Here is a 15,511-nt window from a genome sequence, read left to right as displayed (position 1 = left end):
CATGATACGAAGACACATGGCTTCTTCCATAGGCAATGTCCAACAATGTCCAACAAGCAAGAGCTCGGCACACAAAGAAATCAGTGCAAATCATGACCAAACGATGCCACGCGACGCATTGAGCTGTATGTCAGTCTTTGTCCAGCAATTGAAGGTGTACCTTATCAGGAGCATTATGTTCCACCCTCGTCAGCGTCACTGCAGAATTTGTTGGCAGCTCAACACCACGCTTCACCGCAGCACTTCATGCTTCTACAGCAACCACACCAACACTATCGCTTCACCGCAACGTTGCCGATCTTCTTGCTCTCCGCCCTCTGCCGTCTGTCCACCTCTGAATCAGTACAATCATCTTTCGCAGGGTTAAGTGACGTATCTTCGTGAACGAGCGTTCATTCCGCCAAAGTCTCCTCTACTGTCATGGCGGCTACCGAGCGTACGCACCTGCTGACGCGCAGCCTCAGTGGCTCATGGGAGAACGGCCACATGAATGTCAAGCCCTACGGCCCAGCCGTGACGCTGGCCATGGCACTCAACTACGTGATCGGCACAGGCTGCTTCGGTCTTCCGTATGCCTTCATGGAAGGCGGCATCGTTCTCGCTCTCATTCTCATGATCGTGGGCGTCTTGGGCTCTCTCCTCACTATGAACTACACTCTCGAGTCTCTCGCACGTGCTGAAGGAGTGTGTGCAGCAACTGGCGGCGGCGCACCGCGTCATCAGATCACGTACCGCAAGTTCGAGTTCGCTACTATCGCCGAAATGTTCGTGGGAAGACTGGGCAAAGCAGCGGTGCAGCTGGTCATGGGCTCGTATTGCATCGGCTCGCTCTGGTCATACGCGTCTGTCTTCTCGTCGTCTACAGCCTCGCTCTTCTTCACGTACGTGTTGGGCGAGTCCTGCGACGTATACGGTGAAGACCCGTCCAGTGGCTGTTTGGAGGGATACTACGTGTTCATGGCAATATTCTCAGCCATCGTATTGTCTATGGTGCTCATGGATATCAGCGATCAAGCGCTAGTACAGAAATTCCTATCTGTATACCGTATCGTTGCCTTCGCACTAATGTTGATCACCATGACAGTCAAAGTGGCGAGCGACGGGAGCGACGCTGTAGCGTCTCGCTATGCTGCCATTGGAACAGTCAACTGGGGCAACTTTGGCAAGGCCTTCGGACCCACATTACTGGCTCTCAACTGCCAGTACAACATGCCAGACGCCCTACAGCCCCTGGATCCCAAGTCTAAAGCGCGGTTCGTGGCGTTTGCTGCGCTTCTAATTGCTGGTACTTGCTACCTGCTTGTGGGTCTGCTTGGAGCGCTCTCGTTTGACAAGATTAATCCACTAGCGACGCTCATGTGGAGCTCCTACACTGGCTGTGGAAATGGATGGGAAGAGTGCGAACACTCGAACCCTGTGGGGATCATCGTCCAGCTCATTATTCTGCTTTTCCCCGTCATCAACGTCGTATCGGCCTACCCGATGGTTGGAGTCACAGTGGGCGACAACATGCTCATGTCCTTCCCGTCACATCTCACGGATCGATTCGGTGAGAAGATCACACGCAGTCTGTGCAGACTGTCGGTTGCAGTGCCGCCCATTCTGTTCGCTATCGTGTTCAAACGTCTGGACTTCATCTTCGCCATTGCAGGACTGTTCGGCTTTCTACTGGGACTCACGATTCCCTGCTGGTTCCAAGTCATCGGTAGTCGCTACTGCCAGCAAGTGTGGGGATTCCCGGGCGCAGCGATCACCGAGTTCACAGAGCCGATTGTGAGCTCAGTCCCGTTCGCTAGCTGCTTCCTGGCTCTCACTTTTGTCATCACTGCAGTCGCTATTGGCACACTGAATGCATGAGCCTAAGAAAGTGGTGTAGAACCTGAAGATAGAGACCGAATGGGGAAATACACCACGCATCGCGAAAGTTTTCGCCTTCGATTATCCTTTAGAACTTGTGGAAGTTGTAAAGATTTTGTTGGTTAAAGCTCTTCTTTGAATTCTTGAGATGTCTCCGATGAACGTGGTTTTGAGTACCATGGAGACGTTCCGACTGGATATGACGCGTATTTCCGATCGTCCAGTGTGGCTTCAGCTGCATTTACCACTGGAGTCCAAAGTGTCCACGCAGCTTCCACTTCGTCTAAATCCGCAAAGTGCTCAATAGCGCCATCTACAATTTCTCGCAGTAAGAAATCGTACGCTGAAGGCTTATTTCCTAACTCCCATGTAGCAGTTCCATGGTCATCTTTCTTGGAGGTAATGACGCGTTGATCATCAACATCCACGTACTCCCAGCCACTTGGAAGTTGGAGATCGGGTAGCACTTTACTTACATCACAAGACCATTCTATTCTGTGGCCCTCGCTTGGGTTGGCGTTGAGTGCTCGCTGAATAATAACAGCGAAAAAGCATTGTTGAGCTTGAAATACGCCGGCTCTGAAGGTGACAGTGACTGAGAGTAGGCGTTCAGCAGTGGCTTTGGCTGCAGCAAGGCGAAATGCGGTGTTTCTCCATTCTTCTAGTGAGCTTGCTAGTTCAATCCAGGCAGCTGTCGGTGTGAAGTGGTCGCTTTCGTCGATGCTTTGGTTCATTTCGGCTTCGTAGTGTGCAGCATATTCGTCATACTGAGCGACAAAAACTGGCTGTTGCATCTGCTGACTGGGCGTATGTAGTGATTCGATAAATCGGATTTGAGCGTCATGAACTCTCGATGCGAATGCATCGGAAGAGTGCGCCGTTGAATAAATTGAAGGGTCAAAGGACGGTGCTACTGCAACATTTAGAAGCAGTTGCAAGTGATTCACCATGATGTCGCGAATGATACCAGCGCTGTAATAATTCCAGTCATTGAGTCAGAGAATAAATACCTATGAAGACTCTTGCAGTCGTAGTTACCTGTCAAAATAACGCACTCGGTTTTGTAATGTTGCTGTTTCGGTCATCTCGATCTGGAGAACAGCGCAATAGAACAACTATGAGTCATTATTTCACAGTTTTGAACTGGAATACAAAGGCACGTACGCGAATGTCGTGAATGTAATTTGAGTTCCAAAATGGATGCAGTTCAGCTGCATTTAGCTGGAAGTAATTGCGAATTGCATGAACTACTGGCTTGCCAGCGTAATGGTCCATCACAAACAGCTCGTCATTCTGGAAACAATAGATGTCAGAGACAGGAATACTGGTCACAAATGTTCCATTCTCAAGACTTACGGTATATATTGTCCGGAGACGCGTAGCAAGTTTATGAGCTGATTGAAGATCTCGACCAAAGGGTTTTTCCACCACAACCCGCAGAAATGGAGCAGCAGCTTCAGTCTCCTCCCGTTGTGGTCTCAAGTAGCGATGAATCAGCTCACAACTCTAATTAATAAACGCCGTCAACACCAATTGACGCATAACCTGGCTATCACGACCATTTACTATACCTGAAGGAAAAATTGAGGCGGGATGGCTAGATACACGATCCGTCCCTCTTCGCTCGAACGCTGCGTGGAATGCATCCCATCCATGCCGCTTGTGAAATTTTCATTCGCCTCCGCCAATCTTCTCCCCAACTCTCGATAATTATTCTCCGTTCTCAGTGGTGCATACTGCACATTCTGCTTGAATTCCATCTCCAGAAACTCACGACACTTGAGCTGACCTGCCGAAATATTGTCCTCTAAAACTCCGCATACTCTCTCGGCAAACTTCTCATCGAAAAAGTTCTTGTGCCATATCCTTCCTCGTTCCAAGCTATCCGATGCCCCCGCAAAGAATCGAAACGTCCGTCTGGAGGTTGATTTGCCTTGTAACGCCAAGCGGAACATCGTTACCCACAGATACTTTGCGGCCAAATCCCCCGTGGCACCGGCTACGATGACATTTACCACTTGTTCCATGTCACCATTGACGGGGGATTGCGATGGTATCTGCAACGCTGTAGCAGAGTGAGTGAATAGTGTTGTACGTACGAAGATGCTCAAGAAGGTGGACAGCACCAGCGCTGCAGACAAGAGACGACGCTGCATGCTGGACGTGTCGCTAGGATGCTTATCGAAAATTCAAATAACAATAGTGAATATCATAATTGAATATCACAATATCTAATAGATATTGTTCGAAAAACACTCATCGGTACGCATGCTGATTGGCTAGGATGACTGTCTATTAACTTTTTTTTAGTGCTTAAAACTCGTCGGTACGCATGCTGATTGGCCGGGAACGCATTTAGACGAAAAAAAATTAACATTTTAATGGTTTTTTCGTCTGAATGCCATCCAGTTTACATCTTTTGTTTATGGCCAATCAGATCTCTCGAAATATTTTTGATGGTCAATGTCTGGAATCTCCATTTGGGATATACAGAAAAAGCTGTTTGTAGATTAAGGGAGCCTCCTACACGAATCAGTATCACGAGACGCATACTAATACTTGGCTTTTTAACCAAGATGTACTATTATAATAGACCCTTGGATAGTGAAAGGCAAATTGCGAACTGGAGTTCTGTTTTGATCGTGTCACACGTTGAAGACTCGCTTCGCGTGACATCCCTTTATTACGTGCTTTTGAGAATTTACGATCTTCACATGTTCTTTCCTTTAGAGACCGAGTTTTATCTTCAACCACCATCGTTCGTAGCAATAATTCATTGTGCGCAACGCGATACTCAGACAACACTTCTATTGACTATTTATTGGTCACACTTATAAAGGAGCTAATAACTGTCGACGCTTGCTATTGAGAATACCTGTATGGTACATGCATTCTCAAAAGCAAGCGTCGACAGTTATTCATTGTAGCAGGTACAATGCCACGTGGAAAACTGTAGCCAATCTCGAGATTTTGGCCCTGCGTGGTTTCCTCACATTCTGTACTGTTCGTAATACTTGCAGCTTCTTTCTGCTATATTTCTTCACTGCAGTAGTGATAGTGTATAGTTTTTTTGCCTCGAATATTTGGAGAAAATTGACGGTATACTCGTTTTGACAACGAGCACGGTAGAATTTCCTTTTCGCTCTCCTCCGCTCTTATTTTGCCTTCCAGCGTGCACAAAACATGTAATTTACTCTCGAACAAGCAGATCGGGAATACAGTACATGTACGGTGTACTATACTCAATTCACTCCCGATGTGCGAGCACGTGTCAGCGCAAAAGTATGTGCGTTCGGAGCTTGCGATTTGCTCACCAGGCTGATCGGCGTCACAATGAGTCATTGTGACGCCAATGACTCAAATTTTCATTTCGGTAATTCCCTGACCACACCCACGCACAACTTGTGCGCTTGCGCGGCACAAGCGCTGGAGCAGCCGTCACCCTCTCAAAGTAACACGAATGCCATGCGTTTGTACTGCATAGTGCTAGCTATTGCCCTTATGTCCTCCATCAATTCGGCTGCTACCTCCGGGGTAACAAGAATCTCAAACTCGGCTATTCTGGTGATCAGACTGGAAACCATAGTAGTCGATTATTGCAGAGTATTAACGCGAGGAGTGAGGAGAAGAATGAAGAGAGAGAGAGGAGGTTTTGACAGATGGAGGGATGAAGCGCAGCGGTAGTATCAAAAGCGAAAGTTCCCGAGGAACTCAAGTATTGGCTCGGATACTCATTCACCATGGACGAAGTGCTCAAGATACTAAAGCTTGACGACGAGTTGTCTGCGCTTCTAGCTAATCCGAAATTGAGCATTTGGATTCAGTATGGTCGACTCGTCGGTAAGGAGAACAAACTCTCAAGCTCGCCTGTCATAGCAGAGCTGACCAAGCGCTACGGAGTTGCGAAGCTATCTGAGTCGATTCAAGCACCAAAAAAGTCTGTGTGGACGAGAAAGATCGCGCAAGAGCTTCAAGACTTGAAGCTAAAGCAGTGGCTGGATGCAAAAACAGATCCAAAGGTTGTGTTTGTCCTACTGGGTTTGAAAATGTCGAAGCCGGTTCTCGAAAGCAGTCCGAACACGCCGGTTTTCGCTAGATACTACAAGATATTTAGCGAACTCCATTTAAAAGCCTAGACGCCTTCAAAATTTACGTAGTTGTCACAAACACTGTTACGATTCAACCTAAATCGAAAAGTTGCAATTTAGTCGTAAACGTGTCCGCGCAGAATCAGTACCTGTCGATTCCTTATACAAGCGAAAGTTTCTGCGCACGTCGCCTGACTCCAACGACATACTTGACAGTGTGTATATCCAGAATTTCGGCGACAAGTACGTGATGCTGCACTCGACAATGACAAAAGATCACCCGGATATCGATAACGGATCTTCGATTGAAGAAGATGATGCCCGGGCGGACGAGAAGAACTAGTGGCCTCAGTACCCGGAAATGCTGGTGGGTTGTCAAAATTAAGACAAAACTGAAGACCGCGAAGAATGGCTTCCTGTGGGACTTTTTCCGTGCATTGATGCCCCGAATAGTCGGACAAATTAGAGCACCGTCGCAAGAGAGGAATCGCTCACCCCGTCACTTGAGAGCGCTGCTGTGGGCCTAATTTCTACTGCGGACTTGGAGTAGTCAAGCTGTCGATGTGAAACTACAGGGAATATCCACGGTACATATTGGTGAAGGCTTCTCCAATCTCGAAGCTCGCCTGACATGTGAAATAACCTAATTCAATAGACAATTTCGCTGTACCTCATGTAATACTAAATGTATTGCTTCAGATTATTTTTTTGTAAATGTACTTACTACTCAAGTATCGACGCGGCTTTGTTAGAAGTGGATGAAGCTAGGCACAGTGTAAATATCGGTACATGTAGAGTACACAGTCTGTGTGAACACAGGGCACAAAAGGCCAAAGCCTGTTGATATACAGAAGTCTAGGACCATTGGTCATAGGCAGAGCTCATTTTTACGACATGAGCTCTAATTGGCGTGTGAAATTCTTTCTCAACAAAAAACTTGTCTGACGTGGTTGAAAGGCAAAGTACGTGTCACCAATCTGATTGGCAGAGCTGCAGCACCACCCTCACTTCAAGAGCAGTGGTTGACAAGCATTGCACGAGGGTGATTCAGTTTCACGCTGCAACGCAGCAACACAATGCAATAACCTTCTCTCTCGTGCCATCACCGGGAGAGCATCCATCTTTCGCACTTGGTGGTGGTGCTCAACATATGACAGCAACTTGTCCTTGCAGCCACGTAGCCACTTCCTAATCTAGGAACTGGGCCTATTCATCATCTCTTATCATGTGGTACACGTAATGTGGGGCTACTTTCTGCCCTAAACAGGCGTTCAAGACACCAAAGTACACTGATTGAGTTTTCGCGCCAGGTCCATTTCATCATTTCTGCACGAGCAGCTACGCACGAACCCTCGGAATCCGTACAAACTGGAACCATGGCTGAGACTGCTGCCCCCGAGACGCCCGCACCGGCTGCTGCCGTAAAGGAATTCACGCTGGAGGACGTTGCCTCGCACAACACGGCGGAGGACTGCTGGATGGTTATTCGCGATGACGGCATCCGCAAGGTGTATGACGTGACGGCCTTCCTCGACGATCACCCCGGTGGCCCGGAGATTATGGTGGACGTGGCTGGCCAGGACGCCACCGACGAGTTCGAGGACATCGGCCACTCGAATGACGCCCGTAATCAGCTGAAGCAGTTCGAGATCGGCAAGATCAAGGGCGACGTCAAGAAGGAGGCAGCCGCCAAGACCAGCGCCGGCGGCTCTAAGGTCTCGGCTAGCGGTCGACAGGACATCAGCGGTGACAACGGCCCGCTATACGCCGTGCTGGCGGCTGTGGTGGCCTTCGCCGCGCTCTACTTCAAGTACCAGTAAGCGGCAGGGCGGTCGCGAAGCGCAGGACAAGAGAATGGGTGGCTGGCAGGGCGCCGTGCCGATGTCGAACAACTCGTGGCCGGAATAAACTATCATTACATATAAGGACTTTTTGGCTTTGCAATACTGGACACGATGGAGTTCCTGGGGTGTGTGTTGCACTGCGAATTGACCAATGTAGCCATCTGAGTGTTGTCCTCTGGTTGAAGAGAGAAACGCAGGGCAACGGAACAGCAGCGCGGTAATGCATTGGCACGGGGTTATATTGTCTGTCGCGCCTTGTACGCTCTAACCTCCGCTTGACAGGTAACTTAAGACTGACTGGAAGACGCCCCGGAGCTTGGAGCGTTCTTGGCAGCATACAATTTGTTCCACTGCGACTGCACGTCTCGCTTATTCTCTTTCTTAATCGCATCTGCAGCGCGCAAACAGGTTACAAATGAGCGCGATCACATCATTGCCAGGATATGCAAACTACGTACAGGATTGCGCATCGATGCGAAGACTATCAGCACGTCGCTTCATTTTCTCTGTACAAGCCGAGATCTCTTGCATCGCCAGCTTAATCCCTTGCAACTTCTTCGCGTAGAACGGCAGCTTCTCCAGCACCACCGCCGCATCCTCTAGCTGCTTGTTCGACTGAAGCCCAGCGTTCTGTTCCACCAACATCTTTAGCAGTCGCTGCACCAAATAAACCGCTGTCAGTCTACTTGAATCAGCCCACATTTCGGTGGAAAAGTTAGTACTGTACCCGCTGACTCTCCTTCAACTCGGCTATCCGGTGGATCGTCGCGTCCAGCGAGGGCTGCACCGTGCCAACGAAGGCGTTGCCCATGACCTCAATGCCGTTTATTGATTCATCCACTTTCCACAGCTCCTGCTTCTCCACTGTCGTTTCTGTATCTTCCTCAGTTGTCTGTTTAGTCTTTGAGGTCTCCACCTCCTCGTTGTTGACCTGCTTTTCCTTCTCGTGATTTTTGTCTAGCTCTTCCCCTTTCTCCTCCTTCTCTACTTCTGTCACCATAAATTCCGCATCACCGTTTTCTTCGTCACTCTCTTCGTCCTCCTCGCCTTCAGCACCTACTGATGGTGCTACGACCGTGGGAACAGCAAAGCGAGGCGCCGACGCCGACTGTGAGCCGAAGCCGTTGAACTGGAAACTCATTTCTGCACTCAATTAGGCGGCATATCAGCGCAAACTGTCGCGATATAGAGATATTAATTGCCAGAGATAGCAACTACCTTCCTCATCTTCGTCGTCCTCTTCGCTGTCTTCACCTGCGAGCACTCGACCGCCGTGGATATCCGCCATCGTCTTCTCTAGGTGATCGGTAAATATGCTCTTGCAAAGTGAGTCGGACCATGATACGCAATTGTTTTAGCCAATCACACTGGTTTCTTTGGTTTTACTGACCAATCACGTGTTATCAAGGTAAGCATGCTCGTAAGAAGAAATTGCAGCAACAGCAATGCTGTTGTCACTTCACTTAACACTTAATGAAGAATCAGTCCTTTGCATCAAGGCACCAAAGTAATTGAGACGTCTCATGTTGTCTTCATGTAGTGATGACCAACTTGTACAATTGGTCGGTATTCTATAAAGATCAGCGGCGCAGACGTGTCTCCGAGATGACACGAAGTGAGTCTCGTGCACGATCCATCCACCGTTCTGCACCAGACACAAGGCAAAGCAAAGAACATATCAGCACAACTACCATTGTATTCCACACGTATAGATTAATACCTGCTTCCTCAGCAACTTGACGCAGCGTCTGGGCCTCCTCGTCACTTTCAATTTGCAGCCTTCGCAGCTCCTCCATCTGCTCACTACAGCAGCACAACTCATCAGAATCAGACCATCTAACAGATTTTCAACGCCACTCACGCCTCCGTTTTGTCGAGTCCTGGCAGGTCGTCAATTAGCGCGTCAGTCTCCTGCACCATCTTCAGAACGTCGTTCGCCAGCGTCGTGATCTGTCCACAGAACAACGAATTAGCGCCCAAATTATTTCTAATTCTTTGCTAACTACCCTCACCGCGTCCTTTGTCTCCTGATTCTTGGCATCATCTCCGGTTGCTGCGGGCAGTAGTCGCAGAGCGTTGAACATGCTCAGCGCCATCTTGTCCACGCTCTCCTGCAGCAGCGACACCTTGTCAAGTGTGATGACACCCGCATCCGTGGCATCCGTGTCTGCCATGTTCACGTCGCCGCTTTCGCCCAGCTGCATCGCCGCCAGCTCGTCCTTCACACCGTCGGCCTCCATGGTGACAGCTTGGCTCTTAGGGTAATTATCGCACTTAAGTGTAAATGCTCTTAAATTCGAAAATGGTTACAAAAAGTATTGTACAAGCTCAATGAATCATGTTAGCTGTTGATTCCAAGCTTTTAACCACTGTTGATGCAAGTTAAGAAACAACGTTCACATGGACAGCACTCTCGCTTTTGCTTGCTTTCGACAAGACTCCAGTCATGATGAACGCCTCTGCGACCCTCTCGATCTGTATCCTTGGATTCCTCGCCAACTTGGCGTCGGCTTGGTACGGCACTGTGACCTTCTACTCAGACGTGTACTTCAAAGGCTCGACTTACCCGTGGGGCATTTCTAAGACTCAGCGATGCTACAATCTCGCTTGCTGGGACAACCGAGCGTCCTCGGTCAAGTGGGAGGGACTACCTACGAAAGGAAGCTTCAACGGCGAGTCACGCATCGCCTTCTTTACTGGTAAGGACTGCACGGGTGACAGTCGAGACTGGCCAACGGATGGATACATCAACGACATTGAGGGAAATTATCCCCAGGACTTTACGCTGGACAAGATCAACGACGCAGTTTCGTCGTTTATCATTTGGGAGTCGAGCAAGAAGATCACGAACGGCAAGGACACACCTTGTCCGTGGGGAACAAGCTGATTGTATCTGGTCTATACAGTACTGACCATCTTGGAACGAACGTTGCGTTTGTTGGTATAACATCAAAAATACAATGGCATTACATTCAGATTTCCATCAATGGCACTAGTACATCAGTGGCGACACAGTCGGCCCCGAGAGTTTAGTGGCTACTGCATCGGGTACGAGACGACCGAATGTAAGAGCGGAATATGTGCTGCACCATGATCCCATCAGACTGCGTACATTGGCACATCCACTGTATACCCTCCGCGTGAGCGTCGCTTGTGGTAAAATGAAGATGCTCGAAGCATATCCAGAGGCCGGTAACAAGTACTGGCAATTAGAAGCGCAGCAAATGACACAATGTGAATCCTGAACTTCCGTTTCAACTGTTGTAGTGAGTTGGCCACGCCGACCTGGCAGTTGAGCGCTCGGTATCACATTTTCTTTACTCAATTGCAGCGTAGCGAAATGTTACAGCTTCGCTCCAGTCGCTAATCACTTTGACCGTCATGATTTCCAACTTGAGCATTTCGAAGGCCACGATCAGCACGTACACGAAGATGAGAGACGGTACCAAAATATGCTATTGCAAGGGCGACAATGTTGGTTTACTCCCACAGTTCCGGAGTCAAGAACCTATTCCCAAAGATGAACATCAGGTACGGTGCCATTTGAGCTGGACACATCACTTCAAACAGCTCCAGCTTACACATCCTGAGTGGGAAGATCCAATCTCTTGGCACTCTAAAGTGCTTGGCCACCGTAGCATTCGGCGCCCTAGTCACTTCGCTATCCTCGTCCTCCCCAACGGCGGGACAGTGCACACATCGTTGCCAGATCTCGGAAGGTTCTGGTCCGATAAGGCTCTCAACAACAACTCCATTTCCCACGACTTCCTCCTCCACCTCTGGCGCAGTTGCAGGCCTCACATCGTCCTTAAATAGTCCCTCAAACTCCTTAAACGCGAAAATATTGGCATAAAATCCGAACTTGGTGTCGACAAACCTCACTGGTACGGCTGTCGACGTTTCTCCAGCCTCGTACAGTGAGCTATTAAACACTGTAAGCTCATATCCATCTGGCACCTCTAACTTTCCCTTATTAGTGGTGCGTAGATACTCCAACCCAGCCATGGTTACACCCACATCGGCATTGTAGTCCCACGGCACAAGCTGCCGCGCTCTGTAGATCCCCAACAAGGTGCCGCTATCGACCCAATACACCACATTAGCGTTCTCTAACATGACCTTCAGCGCGTATACAAGATCTTCCAGAGCATGCAGCCGTTGATCCGCAGTGACACACATTCCAGGTTTGACGTAGCGAGCGTCGCGGTGCGCGCTGGAGATGCAGCGACGAAGCGAGCTGGAGGACGGCAGATGATCGCTGAGTAAACCGCCCTCATGGAGCGGCGCATACAACAAGAACAGCCCGAAGAGGAGCAGCTGCGAAGCCACGATCAGCGCGAACTTGATCTCTCGTCGCCGCGATATCATTGTGTTAAAAGTAGATGACAACTTCTAAACTATGATTATGATGAACATGCGTTTATGAATTTTGATGGGTAAATCGGAATTGATGGGTAGAGTACCGTACCCCGATCACACTAATTATTAACATGGTTTTTTTTTGTTACGACCAGGTGAATATTTTCGGAGTCGAGTCTAGGCCGACAATAGACACTTTTGTAGGTGACAGTAGACACAAATGTGCAGCGGGTAGACACAAATTGACAACAGTACACAGGGACAAGCTATACAGTCCATCCGTAGATATATTACTGGCCTATGGAGTACACACCTGGCTCGTGCACATGGAACGGACTCACATGCGTCGCAGTTTGCGACTCGCAGATCCACTCAATTGGCAACCAGCCAGTCCGCTCCTGGCATTGCATCTAGCACAACGGATACCATTCAAAGACTTGAAACTAGCAGACCTACCACAACAGTATCATGCCTCCATCCCAGAACTGGTCAAAACTTGGGGAGTTTCGGAGCGAGGATGAATATGTCAAGTATCGATGGGAATAGTTCTGCTGCTCTGTCGTGCGTGGTGTGAGGACATTTGTGTGTTCTATTTGACCTGGAGACCACGAAATGATTGATCGACATCTGCATTGCAAGAGCGTAACGTGTCAACCTACCGGAGTCTCTACGAGATGCCGTGTTCGATGGAAAGTACGCCAGTGCCCTACAAGCTCTCTCTGGATAATACTTACCAACAAAGCTGCTCACATACGCGGTGATGCTGCTTGTGCGGTCCCACCGCGCCCAAAAGTGACCCCAGAAATGAAGGCGTTCATTCATCGGATGGATGAAAACGCTGTTCCACCTCGTCTAATTTGGAGCAACCTAACTGCGAGCACCTGATGTCCCGAGACCAGTGCTAGGCTATCCTTCATATGCCCAGGTTCAGCGTAGTGTCCGATATATACGCTGGCTTCAAGGATCGAAAAACTCGATTTTACGCGTGCGGGAACTCGTGCGCACGAAGGCATACTTGGCCGACACGGATCCTGAAACAGCTTTCGTATTTGGGAACATGGAGGATGAGGATGGATTTCCATTTGTAAAAAAATACAAATGGAGAGAATGAACAGCCACTGATTTCGGGGATCAATACTTTGAAACTATTACGAAGCATCTTGGCACTACAGAGCGAGGAACCATTCCTTATTTTTCACTTGGACGCTACGTTTAAGCTCAGCGATCTTGCTTACCCGGTTATTACGTGCGGTTTCACCGACAAGCGCCGTATCTACCATCTTGTTGGTTTATTTTTAGTTAGCCACCGAACTGAAAGTGAATATTACGAGGCTATCGGAGCTTTTGCGAGAGTATTTCAAGCACATATGAAGGCAACTCTCAGAATTGACGCTGTGATGGGAGATGCAGAAGCTGCTCAGCTGAATGGTTTGGTGAAAATTGCTGGTTTCGGCAACTTCAAGTACTTGCTGTGCTTTTTTCACGTATTATACAAAGTGAGTAAGCGCATCCGGCACCTGCCCGATTTGACCCGTGGAGTTGTTTATCGTGGAATTTTGGATATGCGCTATACACTTAGTGAGGAAGAGCTGATATCGGTATGGATCTGGCGATGAATGAATGGAGACGTGATTCTCGATTGCGAGATTTTGCTGATTATTTCTATAGTCACTGGTTGCAAAGTCGTTTCTGGCGCTGGCAAATTTACCATTCGCCTGGAGGTTTCGCAATAACGAACAACCCGTGCGAAGTATTCAATGCGAGCATAAAGAGATATACACAGCGAAAGGCTGTAGACACAAGACGCTTGATTTTGAAGCTTCTTACTATTGCGGAAGACTATTCGATTTGTGTACCACCTCATCAGCGATCGTCGCTTCAGATTCCTCCGCAAGAAGCCAAAACTTGGCTAAAGTTCTTGTCACAACCCAGCGGGTAGCAGTTTTTTCGTACGCCTGAGGAATCGGTCGTTCGTGTTCGGTATCTTGGTGACCAAGAGCGAGATAACAGTGATATTCTAGACATTTCTGGTATTGGTGATTCTCGGGTGGAGAGCGCTACGACAGGGAACGATCTCGTCAGTTCTGAAGGATGCCTGACGGATATGGAAATAAAAGTAAAAGACGGCAGCAACATTCTATAAGCTAGCCGTAAAATGGTCAGTCCGGCGCGCGCATCATACTGGAATGCCGACAGGAGGGTGGCTTGTTCGTACTCGCACTTTTGAGTGCATGTGTGCCTACTACAAGAAATTCCTGTCCTGCGCTCATGTAATATGTGGTCGTATGGCGTTGGGGCTTAGTGTGCCAGCCGTTGGTGGTCTGCACATGCAATTTAAGGATCGTAGAGTTCGAATCTCACGCAATAAGAGGGCAAAACCAGCGGGACACTCAATATTACGCTGCAACGACGAGAGAACGCTTTCATATGCCGAAAGAGGTTGTTGCCCTACGACGACAGAGGAAACCTCACTTTATCACCTGGGTTGGATGCCATAAATTCGTCGGTGGAGGCATTTCTATATGAATTTCATTCTGAAAATGCCCCGTTGGAAGAGAGTACAAACGGTACTTGTGAAAACAATACGGCCGCTAGCAGAGAATGTCTCGGTGTTAATTACATCGACGTTGCTGGTGACAGTGAGGCTGTAGTGTCGGAACACGTTGGACTTTCCAATTTCCATACTAACGATTTCCAATCGCAAGGAGCAACAGTAACAGCCGAAAGCCAACTTCAGAGTACAGTTAGCAATGCAGAATCCTCCGCACTTTCTGGGGTATTGAGAGTCGACATTGTGTCGCTGTTGACTCCTGCGTCTCAACCCCCACTGCAAATGGCGTCCCCGATCCATTCCAATCCTGAATTTGAAGAACAGCTCATAATCCGCAGACAGATAGGCAGACCTCCACCCGCCTCCCCTGCTCTAGACTTTCAGTATCTGTTGCGGTAATAACGTACTGTAAGGTGATAAATGCATGTAGATAGTCGACTAAAATTCCACATACCGGTGATCCTACTTGGATCAATTATACAAGCCTACTGGTCATCAACTTTTGTAGCGCCATACAGCGCCACCTCGTGTCCACCGTATCTTCGTTATGCCAATTGTTTCATTAACTTCAATTTGCTTTTGCTTTTTGCTGTTGCCATCATCGGTCGCCGCATCCGTGGGGGCCGACATACCTTGTCTTCCAGCACTGATATTGAATATTCAGCAACGTCCGGCATTGCCCACCGGCCTTCCCAGGAGGGTGCCGCCGCCTTACTGTACAAAATAAACTATGCATGAAGCAGAAATTCCGCTGAGAATAGTTTAGCCGGTTACCGCTTTTTCGTGAGGTGTGTTTGCATCGAGATGGTATT

General features: G+C 48.7%; 8 protein-coding genes across 9 annotated transcripts; 4 read left to right on the top strand and 4 right to left on the bottom strand.

Annotated features, from left to right (window-relative positions):
• Window positions 1–72: 72 nt before the first annotated feature.
• Window positions 73–2,318, top strand: PPTG_14333 (hypothetical protein). The gene has a single exon (XM_008910918.1). It carries the CDS (start codon window positions 421–423, stop codon window positions 1,855–1,857), a length of 1,437 nt encoding a protein of 478 aa, XP_008909166.1. The 5' UTR covers window positions 73–420; the 3' UTR covers window positions 1,858–2,318.
• Window positions 970–4,046, bottom strand: PPTG_14332. 2 transcript variants are annotated; one of them, XM_008910917.1, is made up of 5 exons: window positions 3,429–4,046; window positions 3,214–3,363; window positions 3,022–3,150; window positions 2,896–2,948; window positions 970–2,829 (listed from the first exon to the last, which is right to left on the bottom strand). In XM_008910917.1, exons 1-5 carry the CDS (start codon window positions 4,011–4,013, stop codon window positions 1,980–1,982), a joined length of 1,767 nt encoding a protein of 588 aa, XP_008909165.1. In that variant the 5' UTR covers window positions 4,014–4,046; the 3' UTR covers window positions 970–1,979. The 2 variants fall into 2 exon arrangements, with proteins under 2 accessions (XP_008909165.1, XP_008909164.1); XM_008910916.1 differs by having other exon boundaries at window positions 3,022–3,363.
• A 1,551-nt stretch (window positions 4,047–5,597) lies between these two features.
• On the top strand, window positions 5,598–5,993 carry PPTG_14331 (hypothetical protein; the record flags this gene model as incomplete). The annotated part of the gene is made up of 1 exon (XM_008910915.1): window positions 5,598–5,993. The coding sequence occupies one exon, from the start codon at window positions 5,598–5,600 to the stop codon at window positions 5,991–5,993; it is 396 nt and encodes a 131-aa protein (XP_008909163.1).
• A 1,251-nt stretch (window positions 5,994–7,244) lies between these two features.
• PPTG_14330 (hypothetical protein) lies at window positions 7,245–8,148 on the top strand. The gene has a single exon (XM_008910914.1). The coding sequence runs from the start codon at window positions 7,322–7,324 to the stop codon at window positions 7,763–7,765; it is 444 nt and encodes a 147-aa protein (XP_008909162.1). The 5' UTR covers window positions 7,245–7,321; the 3' UTR covers window positions 7,766–8,148.
• Window positions 8,077–9,077, bottom strand: PPTG_14329 (hypothetical protein; the record flags this gene model as incomplete). Its single annotated transcript, XM_008910913.1, has 4 exons — window positions 8,077–8,180; window positions 8,248–8,446; window positions 8,517–8,932; window positions 9,008–9,077. The coding sequence occupies 4 exons, from the start codon at window positions 9,075–9,077 to the stop codon at window positions 8,077–8,079; spliced, it is 789 nt and encodes a 262-aa protein (XP_008909161.1).
• A 292-nt stretch (window positions 9,078–9,369) lies between these two features.
• Window positions 9,370–10,029, bottom strand: PPTG_14328 (hypothetical protein; the record flags this gene model as incomplete). Its single annotated transcript, XM_008910912.1, has 4 exons — window positions 9,370–9,434; window positions 9,510–9,592; window positions 9,651–9,739; window positions 9,802–10,029. The coding sequence occupies 4 exons, from the start codon at window positions 10,027–10,029 to the stop codon at window positions 9,370–9,372; spliced, it is 465 nt and encodes a 154-aa protein (XP_008909160.1).
• On the top strand, window positions 9,797–10,778 carry PPTG_14327 (hypothetical protein). The gene has a single exon (XM_008910911.1). The coding sequence runs from the start codon at window positions 10,236–10,238 to the stop codon at window positions 10,674–10,676; it is 441 nt and encodes a 146-aa protein (XP_008909159.1). The 5' UTR covers window positions 9,797–10,235; the 3' UTR covers window positions 10,677–10,778.
• On the bottom strand, window positions 10,682–12,174 carry PPTG_14326 (hypothetical protein). The gene has a single exon (XM_008910910.1). The coding sequence runs from the start codon at window positions 12,155–12,157 to the stop codon at window positions 11,270–11,272; it is 888 nt and encodes a 295-aa protein (XP_008909158.1). The 5' UTR covers window positions 12,158–12,174; the 3' UTR covers window positions 10,682–11,269.
• Window positions 12,175–15,511: the final 3,337 nt, after the last annotated feature.

The sequence above is a fragment of the Phytophthora parasitica genome (assembly GCF_000247585.1).
Source record: "Phytophthora parasitica INRA-310 unplaced genomic scaffold supercont2.39, whole genome shotgun sequence".
Lineage (NCBI taxonomy): Eukaryota > Oomycota > Peronosporomycetes > Peronosporales > Peronosporaceae > Phytophthora > Phytophthora nicotianae.
This window is presented reverse-complemented; position numbering and strand designations above follow the sequence as displayed.